General features: G+C 42.5%; 1 protein-coding gene across 2 annotated transcripts in view; it reads right to left on the bottom strand.

The window, feature by feature from the left end:
- Positions 1-20,293, bottom strand: part of MMP24 (matrix metallopeptidase 24) — a 55,116-nt gene that overhangs the window by 17,818 nt on the left and 17,005 nt on the right. For both annotated transcript variants that reach the window (XM_054980905.1, XM_054980906.1), the window contains exons 3-4: positions 15,107-15,223; positions 5,373-5,677 (exon numbers count right to left, since the gene is read on the bottom strand). In XM_054980905.1, the coding sequence (XP_054836880.1) occupies positions 5,373-5,677; positions 15,107-15,223 (422 nt within the window). The remainder of the gene's footprint in view (positions 1-5,372; positions 5,678-15,106; positions 15,224-20,293) is intronic.

Raw genomic sequence — 20,293 nt, 5'->3', positions numbered from 1 at the left:
TTCCCATGAGCACGCAAGCGCGCGTGTACCGGGCTGTGTGATGATGTCACGTGTGACATCATCACGGGATTGCATGCTCCGCCGCCGGCCCGATCGCTGCAGCGGGTGGCCTCCGAGCTCTCCCGCTTGGTTGCCTGCGCCGCTGCAGTTGCCTGCCCGCGGCGGCTGTGCCCGGCCGGGGGCTTGTGCTGGTGGTGGTGGTGGCGCGGGGAGGGAGGGATAGGAGGCTGCTGCTTTGTGGCGAGCGTCCTGCCCCTGCGCCTCCTCCGGTGCTCCCTCTGGCACCCCACGCCTGAGGCCACTGCCTACCTAGCCTCAATGGGTGCGCCAGCCCTCGGTGTGGATAAGCCTCAGGATAGAGAGCCATTTGTATGGATTCTGGCAGTGTGGGTGGAACACTCTGATGAACCAGTTCTGCAGAGGACAAAGCCTCAGCCTGGTGAACAGAACTAACAGTCAGAGAGGCCATAAAATCTAATAGTCTTTGAATTTTGGTTGTTGTGGATTTTCCGGGCTGTATAGCCGTGGTCTTGGCATTGTAGTTCCTAATGTTTTGCCAACAGCTGTGGCTGGCATCTTCAGAGGTGTACCTCCTCAGGATACAGTGAAGAACCTCCTCAGGACACAGTGAAGCCTCCCTCCATTAGCATTCCACACCCTGGGAAACTCTTACAGGATGACTCAGCCCAACCCTACCTTCCTGAGTAGATATAAATTACCTGCCAATTTCTTTTCCACACTGTGACACTGAGAGATCTCTGTCTTTTGGTGCTACACCTCTGAAGATGCCAGCCAGAGCTGCTGGTGAAACATCAGGAACTACAACGCCAAGACCACAGCTATACAGCCCGGAAAATCCACAACAACCATCGTTCTCTGGCCGTGAAAGCCTTCGACAATACAGTCTTTGAATTTGTTTTGTGCTTTGCTGCCTGTATGAAAGGACCTTGTTTAGAGTAAGGAGAAATTTCCCTATCGTTTCCAGGGTAGGGAAGGCAAGGGCTAGCAAGGAGTCTGAGACCGCCCCCTCACAAATATCACCAGGAATGACTTCTCCACATTGACCCTCAGGCCCAGCTGGTGAATGACGGTAAGAACCAAAGACATGCTGGGAAAGGGATTCTCTAGTATGGCCCACCAGAAGCCAGTTGTCAAGATAGGGGAAAATGGTAAGGTTGAATAAAGGCAGAGGAAGAAGGCTGTTGAGAGCCTCTGGGCAATGTGTGCATCGGTTGGGGATGGAACCAATTGTATTTACTATTATAAGGCACATATGACCTTGGGGGATATCTCTGTCTAAAAGGATTGGGGTAGAGAGGTGACCTTGCTGTCACCTTATCATCCTTAATCTTTTTGAGTGCCTTGCCATGGTGGACAAAAATAGGTCTGTACCTTCAAAGGGAAGGTGCTCTACCCTCATCCTATAACAAGCTGTTAGGGCTGTAGTTTTGAGCCACCCATGCCTACATATTACAACTGTGGAGGCCATAGCTCTTGAAGAGTGATTTCCAATATGTCTGGCCATATTAATTTGTTGTTTGGTGAGCCTTAAAGCTTGCAAACTTTTTGCAGGTCTTTGCTTATCATCAGGGATTAGGCTCAAGTATGGGCCTATCTTTTCCCATAAGAAAAGCCAGTAGTGGGCCAAGATGGCCTCATAATTACTGACTCTAAAGGGTAAGACTGAGGAAGTATAAACCTTTCTACCCAGTATGTCTACTTTCCTGCCCTCCTTTTCGACTGGAGCTGAATGGCCAGTGCTTTTTGGAGGGCCTTGCCTTAGAGGGTCTCGCTAACAATAGAATTGGCAGGAGGGTGAGTAAACAGAAAACCTGATCCTGTTTTCTTTTATACATATTATCCAGCTTTTTGTCATCACTGAAGTCAAGGCTGGTCTGCACCTCACATCTTTGGCCATGTCAAGCATGCGTTGCATGACTGAAAATGTCACTGGTACGGCTGCTTCTGAGTACTGGACTTTGAAGAGGTCGGAGCAGAGCAGGTCACCTCAATGTCCAGAGATCTTGCTATCTGGACTAACTGCTCGGTGTACAAGTGGAGATCCTCACTAGGGAATACAACAGAATCCTCAGTAAGAAATTCCAGTGGAGAAGGTTCTGCGGCAAGATCCAAGCCGACATTGTAATCATCATCCAAGTGTATAGTATGGTTCAATGTCAATTCTGGGACAGCATTGTCTTCTGGAACCATGGCTGGAACTGAGGTAGGTTTAGATTTATCTCTGAGCCAACCGAAACATAAGGCTCTTCGTTATGGAAGAAGTAATGAGAGGGTGAGTACATGCCTGGCGAACCTTCAAACCCATAAGCATAGTAATGGTATGGGGAGCCATACAGAGAATAATGGAACCAATGGCATATATGGTGAGGAGCCAGTTCCAAGTGTTTGTCATTTTCAGATGGGTCCATGGAACACCTCTATCTTTCCACAGGCCATATTGGTAACAGCAGCAATTGGAGAAATGGTTGTAGACCATTCTATGACTTCAGAAATCTCACCCTCTGAAAGGGATGAAACAAAAGTGGAACACTTTCTAGGGGTTGGAGATGGGAGTCCTTGGAACCCTAGATGGACATAAGGCAACCAAAGTGGTCACTGTTGAAGAAGATGGTTTTTTCCCTTTTTTGAGACTTAAAAGTCGATGGCTTCCACTTGAGCTTAACCTTTTTAAAAATATTTTATTTTATTAAAATAGAAAGGGGATACAGAAAAAAGAGGGATAAAGGAAGGGGACAAGAAAAACAAATATAAAGCTGTGTGCTACAAGGATTATCAAAGTACAGAGTACAAAAATCATAACCTTTAAAAGTGTTAGAATAATAATTAAAAACTGTTTAGTGTATAGATCTTCAAATAAGGAACACATGCAGAATTCAAACCTATTTCTATTCCTTATCTTAAAAAATAATAAAAAACTCATTATTCCATTATTACCCCTATCTTATCATTACCTTTTCTTAAAAATAATAATGCTGATGTCGTAATGCAACTAATTATCATAACCTTTAAGAGTGTTAGAATAATATTAAAGATATATATTTTCAAATAAACAGCACATGTGGAATTCAAACCTATTTCTACTCCTTATCTTAGAAAATGGAAAAGTCCTTCTTACCCCTATTTTGTCGTTACCTTTTACTCATATATTTCTTAACAACGACAATGTTGACTTATTAACAATATTTCAATATTATCTATCATACATTCTATTCTACCAATTATCTTTATTCAACTAAGTATTTTACAGTCAAAAATTAAGAAACATATCAATGTATAATCATATTCAGTCATATTTGCAGGCCTAAAACATCTTATAAATTTTATCTGTTGTAAGCAAAGTAATTTTCTCATTTCAAATTCTTTAATTGGCCTTCTTTTTATATAACTCATCAATTTTGCCATCACTGCATATTCTGACATTTTGTCTTTCCAAATTTCCCTGGTTGGACATTCTTCTTCTTTCCATTTGCTTGCAATTACCACTCTTGCCACTGTCAGCAGATACCTAAATAGTTCGTGTAGTGTTTTGTCAACATTATCTGGTATTATTCCCAACAACGTAGTCTGGGGATTCATAGCAAAATCAGTTTTTAAAATCTTCTGAATCTCAGTGTGTATATCTTTCCAAATTTTTTTACATGACCACCACATCTGAAAAAAGGAGCCATCTGCTTCCTTACATTTCCAACATGACTCTATATATTTCTTTATCCATTTTTTCAGTATCTTTAGAAGTTGATGGCTTATCAGTATGCTTCGACTTGAGCTTAGCTGTTTTTGTAGGCAGCTCTGACTGGCACCGAGGTGAAACTGTCAAAGGCGCAGCTGAAACAAACTCGTCCTTCTGAATAGTGACAGGCACTGAACATGCTGTAGGAACCAAGGAGGCCTGTTCTGGGCACTGCGGTCTATTATTTGAGGCATTACGATTGGAGTCTGTAGAGCCCTTCAGGGCTGACTCCCAAAGAGCAGCTTTAAGTCATGATGAGGCCCTTTCATGGCACGCTTTGGGCGTAAATTATTTGCAGACCACATACAGCAAGGTGTCATGGCCCTCACTCAGACAAAGGCGGCATTTATTGTGCCCATCTGACTGTGCCATCTTTGTCCCACAATGGCAACACTTCTTGAAGAGGGCCTTCAATGCCATGAATCAAAGGCCCTAACTTGCATCGATAATGATGGAACCAGGGAGCGGAGAGAAGGCATGCCCTTCTTCAGCAGTGGCAAAAGAAGAACTGAGGGAGGGAGCCACTTGCCCTACCTTTTATAGCCACGCCTGGGGGGGAAAGTGCGCAAAAAGGCTATCCAAACCTCCAGGAGGTTTGGAACATCCACAGCTGGCCTGCACATGCAGTCCCCATGTAGGACTGCACAGAAAACATGACGATGAAGCAGCAGTTCAGCCCCATCTATTTTAAACTGTAAATGGTAGATTTTCCCCTTAAGACATTTTTCTTTTGCATACTACAAGGCACAACAAAATAATATTGTGTATTCTGAGAAACAGATCTGCTACCAGACATCTGGAATACCCAGTATGGGAGACCACAGACACAGTAAGTTATTCTCAAAATCAGCCAATACAGAGAAATAACTCTTAATCCTTTACCTAGAAGGAAAATCTACCAGATCTAGATCTTAAAAGGAAGAGAAAGAAATCCCAAAAGATGGAACTACATTTCCAAATGAGGATAGATCACAAATCACTTTGGGTGGTTTAGCAGTAAGGAAGAGACATTAAATACATAGGTGACAATTGGATTGCAAATCTCTAAAATCATTCAAAGTTCACATTTGAAAAATGTAATTTACAACTGATTTAGTGTGGTCTATCGCTTAAGAGTGTTGAGATCTGGGTTAAAATCTCCATCTTGCCATGAAGCTCACTGGGTGACCTCTCTAGCCTAAACTACCTCACAGGATTATTGTGAGGATAAAACAGGGATGAAATAACCACATCTGCCATCCTGAGATCACTGGAAGGATGGGGTTAAAATATACTGGAAACTGAACATCTTGGCCATTTGGCATCACATTTTAATTCTGCTGTGAGCTCAAGAAGATGGACTTGGATTGATACACCAATGGATTTCATTACTTTGGAAGCAAGCTTGTTGGCTTACCCTTAAAGCAAGATTATTTGCAGAGCACTCAGTTCTCTAGTCTAGATCCCCCTCTCAGATCTCAACAAATACATTTACATAGAGGTGTTTAGCTACTGACAGTGAAAAACAATGATTCTGCTACAATATTTGAGCCACCTTTTCATATGAAAAGGTTCCATGAAACCAACATTTCCTCTCTTCTGAAAGCTTAGTGCGGAATGAGAAGTTCTTTTAAAATCTTACCATCATGATTAGAATTTCCCAGTGTCCATGGCTCATCCGAATCAAAATGAGTATCACCTCCTATTCCTGGTCCAGGAAAATAAGCATGGGCTAGGAATCCACCCTCACCATCAAAAGGAGAACTGTCACCATGGAAACCAGAAGCAAAAAATATCATGATATCTGCCTCTTTTCTGTCACTTTTAATTTCATGATAAGGAACTTCTTCAAAAGTGAGTGGAGTCACCCGCTGCCAAACATCAAATGCTTGCCGGATGGCTTTTCTGGTATCAAGCTCTCCAACTTTAGGGGTGTAGTTGTGTACACTATATGAAGAAGAGAAGGAATTTACTGAAAGGGACCTTCTTATACAGGGTCTTCATATTTAAAAGCATGTTTCAGATCTTAGATAAGTAAAACCAGAAAACTAATTTTGAGACCTTTTACATTTTTAAGAGATTTTCAGGATCATGTTATCAGGTTTACAAACCATACCTCTATAAGAATTTTTTTATTTAGGAAAAGAATAACATTATCATGACTTTCCATCCATACTCCCACTAATATGAAAAAAACCTTTTATGTTTTTTCAAGACAAATAAATATATTGTTTACAGTATACAGTACAATATGAAATATAATCTATAACTTCAGCAGGTAGACAAACGAAGGAATAAAATTCAATATTTGCCCAGATAGCAGCTTTATGAACTTTCCGAACACAACAGAAAACACAGAAAGTTTCAGGTAGTCAATATATTTGTTCTGGAAAGTTCCTATGATGACTCTGAATAGCGAGGCAAGAAGACTGTACTGGCCCTGTCAGCTGTGTAGACTGGCAGGAATTGACTAGGATTGTCAGCCTCCAGGAGGCGTCTGGAGATCTCTCAGAATTACAATTGATCTCCAGACTACATAGATCAGTTCTCCTGAAGAAAATGTTTTGGAGGCAGGACTCTATGGAACCAGACCCCACTGAGGATCCTCTCCTCCCCAAGACCACCCTCCTCAGGCTCCAAATCTCCCAGAATTTCTCAGTACAGAGTTAACAACCCTAGAATTGACACACCCAGCACTTCTGGGCAACACAAGCTCTGACGCAATGCGTCCCAATCCCTGCAATGTTAAATATTGTCTAAATTTCAATTCAGGAACAGAATGTCTTTGCCGAGGGTTTTAGAGGACTTCAAATAACATATATTCATATTACAAGTCTATACAGAAGCAAGCTGGGAAGCATGCCTCCATATAAGGAAGGGATAAAATTCATAAGCTGCTGTAGCAAAAGGCATTTGGCTCATCAGGCGGATCATTTGATGGGATTCATTCCCATATGAAGAACCATCTGTAGAATAAGGACTGGATTTCCCATCGTGCCACATGGCTCAACGCTATCCATATCTAGTGGGGAATCTGGCAGCATCACTAGTTCTTACGTAGATGGATGTGTGACTATCTCAGAAACCTTAAGTGACTCTGTACCTCTAGTCAAAAAAAGCATGTTGTCATGGCTAATGAGTGGGATGGGAAGCATATGAATACAACTGTACAAATCAATGAAACTGCCTTCATCCGGAACAGTGTGATCAGCGTGAGTGACTCAACCACACACAGGATACTGCAGAATCAGAGTAATGTCAGTAGCTAAGATGAAAAGAGCACAATCAAAATTGTTTTGTTTATAAAAATATCAATATGAAGGACTGTAATAAAAGCAAACAGAATAATGTATAGGTAGGAAAAGGAGATTGGATACAAATCTTCTAAACACAACCTCACACCAAATTTAAAGGTACTCTTCATTACAAGAAGATAGAAATCCTTGTCATCAATAGGAACAACATTATTTAAAACAGATTTATAAATGTAAAATGGCAAGGATTCGCTATATTACGTTTATTATACTAGATAATCAGTTTAATTCATTTTCAATATTTCCTCTAGATCAGCAGTTAAAATATTTTATTAGTCATGCTTACACAGATCTCTGTTGGGCATGTTCTTGAAAGCTCTCTCTTCTTATGCTCTCCATTTGGTCTGAGTCGCATTCTAACACAACCCTGACAATTTTCAGCAACATGCAGTGGTTCCATGACAGACATTCAGGGATATTTCAGGAAATAAATCAATGTGTAAAGTAATCCTTGAAGACTTTTAAGAAAAATGTATTTAGCTTAACCACTGGAGCAAACAATGTCCTTAAAATACCATCACCTCAAAAACTGACTGTGGTCACTAGCAACACCACTAGGGGGAACAGTGACCACACATTATGTTAGGGATGCATATTTAGTCAGGCAAGCAAAACACATGCAAACCTTCTGGCCTAAGATTTAACCTGTAGCTACCAACATTTCACTTGAAAGAGTGAAATTCTGGACTCTTGTGCAAAATTATCAATAGGGATATGCAATTAAGATCTGAGATGGGGCAGGGGGGAGCTGTATTTTTGCCAATTCAGTGAAATTCTGCTTTCTCAGATCAAAATAGAGAATCCTGGATCTCATTTGGGAACCTTAATTTAAAACCCCAAATTAATTTGGGTAAATTCAGATTGCTTCAGGAATCAGAGTTTGGCTATTTCCTTGCTGTTTTTCTGCAAAGAAACAGCATTTCCCACCATTTTTTGTAAGATGGGAGGGGGAGGGGGATAGAGGCAGAGGCAGGAGGAAGGGGGAATGAGGCAGGGAGGGGGAATGAGTGGTCAGTAGTTGCGGAAGCTCTCCTTATTTGGTCAATGAGATTCTCTGAAAAGGAGACTTTTTCAAACTGACCTGCAAGGAATTAAAAAAGTAGACTTGCCTCAAATGAGCCTCCATTTTGTGTGGTCTGCCTTGGAGACTGCTGGCTGCTGCTGCTGCTCCTACAGCTCCTGCTGCCTGCTGGTTCTCTGATCTGGCTTGCTTTGGAGTGAATTTGCCTTGTTGCTGCCTGCCCTGTGCTTAGTGCCTATCTACTGCTGTGGCTGCCTAGAAGAAGAAGAGAATCTGCACCCAGCCAGGGTTGAGAGTCATAGAGCCAAGTTACAAATGTTGAATTACACTTGCCTGGCAAGTGAACAGACTTATTCCTCCTTGTTCACTTGCCATTCACTTGTGCTCCACTTGATCAAGTGAAGAGCAAGTGAATGGCAAGTGAACAGGGAGGAATACACGCGAGTCTGTTCACTTGCCAGGCAAGTGTAATTCGTCACTTGTAGCTTGGCTCATAGACTCACTAAGTTTTTCCTGTCTTTTGGGGGAGGAATAGGATTGGGAGGGAAGGAACAAGTTTGGTCTTAAAGTTTCCCCTTTAAAAACTGCTTTTACTGTAGTGTGTGTGGGTGCTTTGGTGTTATATTATGAAGTTGCTGTTTATATTTGGTGATTTGCTGTTGTGGGGGATGCTTTGGCTTAACATAAGTCCCAGATTGTAAAGTTGTTGTTCAGGTTCTCAGTGAAGCCACAGGGCAGATACACATTGCTGACACCAGCGAGAGACAATTACTAGACTGGGTAGTCAGGGATGTCACCATGGGATATATGGTGACTGATGGTGGTGCAAACATCAAGGCAGTGGCAGCACAAGTGGACCTTAAATGCATTGACTGTATGGCTCACAAACTTCACTTCATGGTGAAGGATGCTCTTGGTCTGGGTTCTTCTGAGAAACCTGCAGAGGACCCCACAACTCATGCATTCCAATGTCTCCTCCAAAAATGCCAGCACATCACAAGTCACTTCTTGTGCAGTAAGAAAGCAAATCAACAACTGTGCCAGAAGCAGAACAGGACAGATGTGCCAGAGCATTGCCTGATCTGTGACACTGCCACTTTCTGGAACTCCCCCCGTGCCATGCTCAAGTGTTTGGTTGAGCAGCAGGTCTCCCTCATGGTGTGGCTCTCAAAGAGTGACAATTGGAGGGGAGAGGGTGAATTCAACCAACAGGATTAGCTCACCATCTCCCATATGGTGGCAGTCCTTAGACCCTTCAACAAATTCATTGTTCTAGTCTCGTCTGACATGGCAACCATGGGCTTAATCATTCCTCTTCTGCAAATGCTTCAGACTGCAATGGACTCTTTCCTGGATCCAAATGCAAGATGTTCAGACCTCATTCCAGCAGTGTGTGCACTTGTGAGAAGGTTGCAACAAGGCATCACATCCTTGCTACAGCCTCTCACTAAGAAGGAGGCATACATGTTAGTTACCATGTACAACCTGCGCTTCGCTGAGCGGGCCAGAAAGCTCACCAGCTTGAGAGATCCACTTCCTTTGTGTGTGCGGCATAGACAGGCCAGGAGGGGCTCCTTGCCAGGAGAGGAGATGGGGGACAGCGCTGATGTTCCCCCCAACACCACCCCTTCTCTGCAGGTTCCCCCCACAGCCAGCATCAGGATGTCCGTGGAGATGGAGATATTCCAGTGTGCCCTCAACCCCTCTGGGCATGAGCCAGGATTTGGTGGAGGCGAAGAAGCTGGGCCAAGAAAGAGGTGGTCTGGCCAGACCTCTCTCTCCTTGCTCAAAGGCTCCTCTCATGCCTTCTGATGAGCGAGCAGAGCGAGCACATCTTTTCCATTGTGGATGACACTGTCAGCTCGTATTGCACTTGCCTGCTCCCCTGGAGAGTTGAGCAGCTGGTCTTCCTGAAGGTCAACTTGCTGCCCAACTCTGGACTTCCAGGGTGAATGAAGTGAGCCCACTTTTTGTTCTGCATCTTCTGCAAGACTGTGTTGGGGAGGTGGAGAAAAGTGCTCTTCCCAAGACTTAAAAGTTAGGTAAAACACCAGCAGGAGGGACTATTAATCCACTTTGCAGAACATTAAAAGCACACTCCAATTTGGACCCCTCCCCAGTCCCCAAACCACTGGCTTGACCACGTTGACTCAGATTTCTGCAGAAAACTGAGAAAGGCAGCACCAGAAGTGTTGTTCTTTTGCCTCTGGGATGGGAAGATTCAGAGAGAGATGTTAGGGAAAGTAGAGAATTAGAGTGACAGACCACTTGCAGAGGCAAACCGACAGAAATACCCAAATGAAGCTATAGAATGCTATTGTGTTATGTACTATGTAATATGTTGTCTAATGTTAACTTCCCTCATTGCAGGGGTGGGAGGGATGACCAGTGATGAAAGGCTATCACAGCCTTCAACTCGAGGCTCTCCTGAGTGAGAGGGAGAGAAAAGTGCTCTCTGCAGAGAGAGAGGGAGAGAGGAGAAGCTTGGGTTTCCCAAAATTACCCGTCACTCTCACTTTCAGTCTGAAGCCAAGATGGATCCATCTTATACAACTGTGTTTGCTCACTGCTGCCTTGTGCTTGTGGCAGGATACTTGCTTGGTTCTGTTCTGTGGTTTTGCCCCATTGACTCTGGGTTATGCCTGGCTGCTGTGAATGATGCTGGTTCTGTTGGGCTAAGTTGCAACAGTGTCCCTTGCTTCAGTTCGGTTTAGGTGTAATGGATGTGATTCTCTGGTTTGATTATTGGTCCCCTTGCTTCACTTTGGTTGGGGGGGGGGGGTTTCCATTTCCTTGCTTCAGTTTGGTTCTGCATTCTTTCCCAGGGATGAGCTTGCATAGGGAGAGTGCTTCTGACCACTGGCATTATTCCCTTTGTGTTTGTGCTCCAAGAAACAGCCTCAAAACTTTCTCATCATAGGAAACAATAGAGTGGCTGGGCAGCCTGCTCAGAGAGCACTTGAGGTTTGGTGGGAGCATTATTTTGGTTCTGTTGGGCTTTCCCAGGGATGAGCTTGCATTAGGAAGGGTTCTTTAGCTATGGCAGCCTTGACCGAGTGTGTTTGTGCAATGGGAGTCAGCTTTGACATTTCCCCCAATATAGGAACAAATGGGGACATTTCCCCCAATATATGGCTGGGGGACCTTCTCTGGAGGTCCACAGAATTGGCCCTTGAGTTCCAATCTTCCTGAATTTTTAGGGTCTTTATAAAACAGTCAGGAGTAGGTTCTCTGTGAATTTGATGAAGCTTGATTGAAAAATGACACACTCCCAACCCCCCAGATAGCCCTCAGACTGATTTCCCCATAGGGAATAATGGCCAAATTAACTTGAATTCCTTTGATTTACCCCAACCAAGTCAGAGAATCAGGCCCAAATTTTAGGAATCTGGAATTTCCCTGATTTTTTTTTGGTGCACACCCTGAATTGTCAATGAGGAAAATACTAAGAATTTTAGGGGTTTTTCCTATATAAACCTGCAGAATGTGTAATAATCTCTTAAAATAAGGCATACTTAAAAAGAACTGCCATGAAAGACTTTTGACTGCACTAACCACTCACAAAGCACCTTTCATAACAATGTGCCTCAGGTTTGGCTTAAACTGTATGATGACATTTTCCCCTAGCTAGCCATCCCCTGAAAGCTTGGGGTCTCCGGTGCATATTCCAACCAGTAGGTTCTACCTTAGACTTTATTTAAATATTTTTTTAAAAAAATAATAAAATGTAATAATGAAAGGAATCAGAGAGAACAAAGTAATACATATATAAATAATGCTGGATTGTGGAAAACGGTGTGAATGGCATATAGGATGGTGACAATTGCTGCATCAGTACATAATAAACAGTGACACTGTTCTATGAAACAATTCTCTAGTGATTGTTCTCTTATCTTTACTTAATGTCTTAATTAGATCATTAAATTCCATGAACCCATTCTGAGCATTGTGGTGCACTCTTCCTTTTCCTAGAGGAAGGCTATTACTGCTATAACTGCTATCAATAATTTTCATAGTAAAATCTTTTAGATATCTAAATAATACACACAGTACATCTTTAAGAACCCCAAAGCTCTGGCTATCGCTTTAGCAAAACCACTGCAGTGAACACTATGCAATAGCTACATTACCCACGCCTGCCCAGCACTCTGCCTGCCTACATTTTCCCCTAACTTGCTGTACCAAGCAGGATTCCACTTTTCCAACAAGCAAAAGATAGGTCAAGCAAATTCACATGCTGTTCTCATCCTACTGAGAATTCTCTGATTTCCTATTACCTTCTTCCATACAAAAGTATACAGGCCTGGATGTTCAGAATCCTGCCTTCATGGCAAAGTATAAACAGGATCAAGAATCCTGGTTTAAAGCTTGAATGTTTAAAGTAATATAGAAATTTAACATAGTATAGATACACTCCTTAAAACCCACCACTTGTTTAGGTAGACAGAAAAGCATAATTCCCTCAAAAAGCAATTTGGTAATCATTTCTATCTTACCAGTTTAAAATAAATTAAGAGACAAAATAAGTATCAAAATATTCTTTTGTGCTATGTTAAGGAGGAGTAAAGTGTCAGACATTAGAGCAAAGATAGCAAAATTAAAGTGGAAATTAAAGGAGTCTCTTTTTAAAAGAAGTTATTTTGTGTTTTGAACAAGAAAAGTGGAAGGCTCTTTTTCTCCTTTTTCTTCAGCTTTTACAAATTAGCTACTCCTTTGTAGCACAACATACCCAGGCAACCTGAGGAGTTGTAACTAAAAAAGACAAGGGTAATCAATAATATAAGGGAAGCAACGTCTATCACATTCATGGCATGCCCGTAGACTGGGAAAGGCAACCTATTATTTGTTTTCCAGTTTCAAAACACACAGGATTGATATATATGATTTAAGCTACATGGAACTGTCATCATTCCACAATGTTTTCATTTCATCCCTTCTTTCCATTTCTGTGCAACCTTCAAAATTGAAAAAAAAAATTTAACAACTGATCCAAGAGCCATCACAGAAAAAGCACAGTTATTAGCAAAGGAGAAGAATGCAGGTGAGATTAATGAAACTGATGTCAAATGTCAATAGCTCTTTGAGGATGTGTTATTGTAATTAACATTCAGAGGCTGGCTGTTATTTTCATTTCACAGATGGGGAGATGAGCATATGAGATAATTACTTGCCCCGACACAAACACATCCTTATTCACCAGGCTGACCAAGAATCGCAGCATACATTTCCTAAATCCAAGTCTGGGTCTTGACCACCATCAGGTCTTTTCTGCACAAGGTTTTCATCACTTCTGGCCCCATACTGCCTCAATTTCTCTCCAGATTTCTGCATGCACAGTCAAAAATTACCTGACTTTTCTGCAAACTGCTTCCCCGACTTTTCTGCATTCTGCACGGAGAAAGGCTGCATCTGCCGGAGAAGTGCTCTTTCCCCGGTTTTTCTGCAGCTTTTCTACATACTGCATACCCTGATTATTGTCCAGCAAAGTCAACTGACAAAACTGACGTATTCCCCAGAAAGCATGCAACTGAAACCGGGCATTTTTCTAGTGCAGAAAAAATAAACAGACAACACTTTGGTTGAACAGAGGCCCAAAGCAGATCTGATCCTCACAGATAGAATATCTAGGAAACCCAGTATGTGTGCATGTGGAAAACACTTGACTCTCAGAAGTGGAATGGAAGTCTGCTTTACCACTCTTAGAGCAAAACTAAAATGGTAAGAGGAGCATTAAGTTGTGTGTTAAGCGAATATAATTCATGCTCTGTTAACAAAACCATGATTTGTTATTATTTACTTCAGACATTTATATCATGCCTTTCCACCATTTTGGTCTTCAAGGAAGCTTACAAATATGAGTCTCTCTCTACACAAGATCAGAGCCACACAGTTCTTCCCAGCAAGAGCTACCTTGTTCCTTAGAACCCTCACAGGAGGCGCCAAACTGAAGTGGCTTCCTCCTTCGCTGTTGTCAGAAGCAGTTCTAGCCAACTTGGCCTCAGTGGTGGGGGCAGATCAATGACCAAATCCTTTCTGGAAGCATCTGCCTGTGAACCAATAGGACAGCAGAGCTGATAACAAAATCTAGCTAGGTCTGTGTGTCAAAGCAGTTTCTGCTACGCAGTTCTCATAGAAAACTCACACTTGCTATGTATATTTACTGTACTAGTGTTGAATTATTTTGTGGCATATTTAGAGGCTTCTACAATGGCTTACAAGCATGGACAACTTTACAAAACACTTGAGAATCACACTGGGAATGAATTGCTTGAGAAAGAGCTACAATATTACATATTTATTTGCATTTGAATTAGAAGGCTAGAATGAATGCAGAATGCATAAGCCCACATCTAAAAATACATATATACAAATATATACAAAATTCATATATACAAAACTAAATACAATATATTTAGTTTTCCTTGGGAGGGGGGACCTCATGCTACTCCTTGCTAATAATGAAACCCAAACAAGTATAACTAACTTCACTTACCTCCCTTTTTTTTCTTAATGTTTCATATATACTGTGAACATGCGCTCACCTCCTTCTGCAGCCATGAGGGCTTGACTGATCTCTGCCATAAATTGTCTGTTCTTGGCTATGAGATACAATTGAGGCTGAATCCACAAGGCAAGACTATCAAAGAAATGCCCAGACTGACTTGGAGTGCGGGTTGATGCAGAATATGAGCAGATACCCTGGCAGAAACATTTTACATGGCAAAGCTCAGTCGAATATCTATATATCATACTTAAAAATAGCAAGGATGGCACTGTTTTATCTCTCCGTCCTGATTTATTGCTCTTTTACCGCTTCTGCTGGTTCATTATTACTTATTCATTATTTTACCATCTAACTATTTTATTGCTGGTAGATATAGCATGAATTTTATATTATGCTGTTACTATGTTATATAAACCTGTTCTATTGTGCTCTGAAGTTGTAGATTATTGTTGTTGATAATTGCCTTGGGAATTTTAAATTGAAAAGTTGTGATACATATAAGCATTAATTGAATAGATACAAATAGAGGATTCTACCTGTATGTGATATGTTTTTGTCTCCATTTTTGTCCAGTTAGTGCGTATCGCTTACTCCTTCGTCTATGGCTTAAATGGGGATGATCAGGAACACCACAACGAGGCTTCTTCATCCACCTGAAAAGCAAAATATATCTGAGTGCAGAAATCCGTAAGTTATGCTGTCCTGTTTGGTTCCCTGGACACTAATGATGACAAGATATTGCTTTCAGCTGTGACTTTTCAGTTGAGAAACTACAGTTATCAAATGCCCTCCACTCATCTACCCAGGCATTTTGTTGATTTTGAATTTTGTTCTGATTTTAAGATATTATTGATTTATTATCAATGTATATTTATGGTGAGGAAGAAAGTTTCTATAAAATTCCTTGTGGTTTGTAAGCTTCCACAACAGCTGGCATTGGTTGAGGAATTTAGGACACAACTTTTCAAAATCAGTTAATTAAAATACTGTTCTGCTTGGAGGGTATATCCCAAAGCAGCAAATAAAAAGGCAGTTTCAAATTTGACCAAGAGGGAGAAAAAGGTCATTTATCTTTAATGGCTGTTTTTCAAGTGGCTATCTTCACAGTCACAGTACTGAGTACCAACACCTGTGCAGAGCTTCAATTTGGAACATTCTCTAGCTAAGTGTAAAATCTTCCCATTCTGAGCTGTCATACTCAAGGGGAAGGAGTTGCAGCTCCCAGCTCAGGTCTTTAATAATGCTACAGCAAGCTAAAAGCACCTGCAATGGAAAAAAGGATGGGTTGTGTGACTATATACATGACAACTCAAAGACCGTAAGTTACAGGTAAGCAACCAGTTTTTCTTCTTCATAGTCTCTATGCATTTGCACCAATAGGAAAAGATTAACAAGTTGAACTACCTGGTGGTGGGCACAGATGCAGTAATATAATGAGAGGCTGAGCATGGCTTTGCCAAAGGAGGCATCCATGTATGTTCTAATGTTCATAACAGTGTTTCTCAAAGGTGTAATATGGAGACTAGGTAGTTACCCTGCAGAATTCTGGTATAGAGACTCTTATGATTAAGGTTGTGAATATCAATATGGATATGAGCTCATACAACATCTGGGGGCAACTTGACTTAGATCATAGAACAGCTTAATGGTAGTTGATACCCAGGGCTGGCGCGCCCATTGAGGCCAGGTAGGCAGTGGCCTCAGGCATGGGGTGCCGGAGGGAGCGCCGGAGGAGGCGTGGGGGGCGGGAGCGCACTCCACAAAGCAGCAGCCTCCTATCCCTCCCGCCCCGCGCCGCTGCCGCCGCCAACACAAGCCCCCGGCCGGGCGCAGCCACCGTGGGCAGGCATCTGCGGCGGGGCAGGCAACCGAGCGGGAGAGCTCAGAGGCTGCCAGCCGCTGCAATTGGGCCAGCGGCGGCGCACGCGCTCCCATGATGACGTAATGCGTGACATCATCACGCATGCTGGTGCGTGATGCCAGGGGGGCATCACGGGGGCCAGCCGGCCGCGAGCACGGCAAACTTTTGTACCGCCCCTGTTGATACCCAGTGCCTGAAGTGTGTGAAGAGACTCTCTATCCCTTGTTAAGGCCAAAGAAACTGGAAAAAATGGCTGGAGTTTTCTTGAAAGGAACTGCATTGTTTAGGCAGAAGGCCTGTGCTTTTTGAAAACCATAGTAAAGTATTCTCTCGGTCTCTGAAGACAGACTGAGAGAAAAAAGTAGGAATAACCAGTTTCAGGTTGAAGTGGAATCCAGAAACAATTTTAGAAATGGAGAAAATGTCTGGTGTTACAGCAAGGCCTTCTCCCTGTATAAATCAGGAACGAGGAGTTCAGAATGCAAAGCACGCAGTTCACTGGACCACCTAGCAGGCATTATGGCCGCCAAATGGCCACCTTCAAAGAAAACAGGCCAAGTTTCAGGTAGACAGAGACTCAAAGGGCTTTTTCATTAACTGATAAAGCAAGCCCTGCAGGTTCCATGGTGGAGCAGGGAACAAAATAAGTGGATAAAGTCTAATGGAGATCTTGAAAAATGTCTTTACTACAGACTGGATGAAGAAACAGCAGCCTTCTAGGTGTGATCTCACAGTTGAAAGAGTAACTAGATGCACTGACAGGGAAGACTGACCCAGCCTTTAAGAACATAGAGTAGGTATTCAAGGATAGAGATGACAAAACAGATTATTCCCATCCCTGAGCAATAGCAAACAGGCAAAAGTGTTTCCTTTTTCTGTCACAGGAGTGCCTGGTAGAAGGCTCTCTTTCACATTCTTCATCAAAGTAACTGAAGAGGTGTTTCCAGGGCCTTCTGGTGCCACAGCGCCTTGGCTGAATGCCCTGCTGGGAGGCCTTGGAGTTATCTGTCCCTCCCATAGGAACAGGGAAAGCACCCTTCTCCTGGCTAATGAACAGAGGGTAGTTTTCTTGTATATTCTCCATCAAAGTCACTGGCATGCTTCTGAGGCATTCCATCACACAACCAGATTCAGCTTGGCCATGTCCAGATGTAGAATCTTTCTGCAATTCTGCGACAGGAGGTTGTCAGCCTTGAGGAGGTGTAGCAGATAACCTCAGGCATAATGTATGACCATGATAAACTGAGAAGAAGGTAGTGATCAGGATACATTTTTGGTGATGAGTGGAACAAGTGGAAAAATGTAAAAGATCTGGAAGGCATTATCCAGGAAGTGATGTTCTGCTCCTGCTCTTCTGCAGTAATTATGGCACTTGTTGTACAGAGAGGCAAACAGATTGACTTCTGCTGTGCTCCATCTGTGGAAAATTTTTATTTTATTTTATTTATGTCATTTATAGTCCGCCTTTCTCACTGAGACTCAAGGCGGATTGCACAGTATGAGATGGGTGGCAAGTAAGAAGTCTGAAGAGACCACTCAAGACCAACTATCCCTTTGTGATTGAAGAAGTACACAAGGGGTCTGTCATCTTTGCTGACAATTAATATCACTACAGGTTTAATGTGACACCTGGTGTGTCTCTCTCAGAAGCTGCAGGTAAGAAAGAATTTATGGAGGCAGTGCCCCTTACTTGTTCATATATTTGGTGGCCATGCTGTTGGTGACCATCTGTGTACCTTGCCTTATAGCTTCAGGAAAAAGGCTTGGAATGACTTGGATGGCTAATCCAAATGGTTAATCTGGAGCAGTCTTTCCCTTTGCTCTACCTTGAGAAATCAGTTCCAATATACTGAAAGAATGCCTTATCATGGTGTCCATGATTGGGATCTGATGGCTCAGGCATTGGAGATGGAGAGAAGCACATCGAGTTGGTTATTCCTGGTGAAATCATGATCAAGGGAAAGATCTCTGTTCATCAGACTTGGGCTGATGCTTGTCCTTTCGATTCTTAAGCACAGACTTGGAAGGAGATACAGGCCAACACTTTTGTTTTTGTTGCTTACATTCAATCAGCTTCACTGACTCCAAAATCAGCCTGTGTAAAAGGGATCTGGCATCAAGTTCAGTATTTGTGGTGCTAAAACTGAGGATGAGCAAGGTTCAAGTCCAGTAGCATCTTAAAGAGTAACATAGGATGTGGAGGAAGAATGTGAATTGTAATTTGCTTGATTATAGCAGGGGAGGAATCAAGCTAATTATATTTCACATCCTCTCTTACCTCCACATCCTATCTTATTACTTTGCAACACCCCTCTCACCTTCTGACTGGGAAAAAAGACTCTGAGATCTCCACTCTGACTCATAGATGATGGAGTTTGACTCTTTAAGCTTATACTTTGGATACTCTTGTTGGTCTTCAAGGTGCTACTGGACTTGAACATTGCTCATCTACTTCAGACCAACATGGCTAACCACCTAAAATTAGGGCTGATGATTTTGAGAGTGACTTAGTCAGAGCTGATGATGTGGGAGCCACCACTGAGACTAAAGGAACTTCTGCTATCACATCCAACATCAAGAGGGCTTGTTCCCACAGCATGGCTCTGATCGGAGAAATAGTTCCATCTGGTTTCTTCTATGTACATCTGACAGTAAGCACAAGTCTCAATGTCCTGCCTGTCTCCCAGGCAGAAAAGGCGCTAACGCCTTGTAAACGTCTGTGGAAGACAACTTGCCTCTTTGCTACTAACAATGCTTAAAAATTCAGCTATACATAAAAACTTTGGCTGATTGCACATCATGTTATACCCATAATGTTATACCACGATCACGATTTTCCGGCAACTTTTAAAAATGTTTTTGTTTTATGCATAGTGCTGCTCCAGAATAATGCAATACTTGAATCCTTCAGTAATGCTAATTACTGCCAGATTCTGGATGTCACATTGCCCTCATCTACATTAAAAAGACTAATTGCCCCCCCCTTACTGGGGGAAATGGAGAGAATACTCCAGGAACTTTTCAAATGTCAAACCCTTGTCCTTGTATTGTCCTAATCTAGTAACACTGTTATGACATTGCCATGATCCCAAAAAACCAAACACACACTCTGTTTTGTTGGTATCAAGGACACTGTGAAAATGCAGTGGAATGGGGCATTTCTGCCAATCAAACAGAAGGTGTACCTTCCCGCCTGGACACACAAAAAATATCATCTGCACAATGCTATCTTGAGAAAGGTCCATTTTTAATGGGGAAAATAGATTGTTCATGATTGGGACAGTAATGGAGGATGACATGGAAACAACAACAATAAGGCACAAAACTGGAGTTGTTGAAACAGAGAACGTGTGTCTGGAATCAGCCCTGAGTGAAGGGGAGGGGAAGATTTCTTCAAAATCCTCCTGACAAAACAAGAAATAAAAGGAAGGGAAATAGTTAGAAAGAATGAAGGCAGAAAATACCTTGGAAGATGCTGCTTCACAGAGACTTCTCTGAGGAGGATGTGCCTAATCAATGCTGCTACTGTGTCAGTCAAAGAGAACTGAGAGCCAAGCTACAAGTGACGAATTACACTTGAATGGCAAGTGAACAGACTCACGTGTATTCCTCCCTGTTCACTTGCCATTCACTTGTGCTCCACTTGATCACGGTGGTCAAGTGGAGCGCAAGTGAATGGCAAGTGAACAGGGAGGAATACATGTGAGTCTGTTCACTTGCCATTCAAGTGTAATTCGTCACTTGTAGCTTGGCTCTCTGTGGGAAGCCAGAACTCCCTACCTAGGACATGTAGGCACGAAAGGGGGCAAGATTTTGTGCCTGAGAGCCTAGCGCTAAAATATTTTAGCTCTATACTCCATTG

This window comes from Eublepharis macularius, chromosome 5 (assembly GCF_028583425.1).
Source record: "Eublepharis macularius isolate TG4126 chromosome 5, MPM_Emac_v1.0, whole genome shotgun sequence".
Classification (NCBI taxonomy): domain Eukaryota; kingdom Metazoa; phylum Chordata; class Lepidosauria; order Squamata; family Eublepharidae; genus Eublepharis; species Eublepharis macularius.
This window is presented reverse-complemented; position numbering and strand designations above follow the sequence as displayed.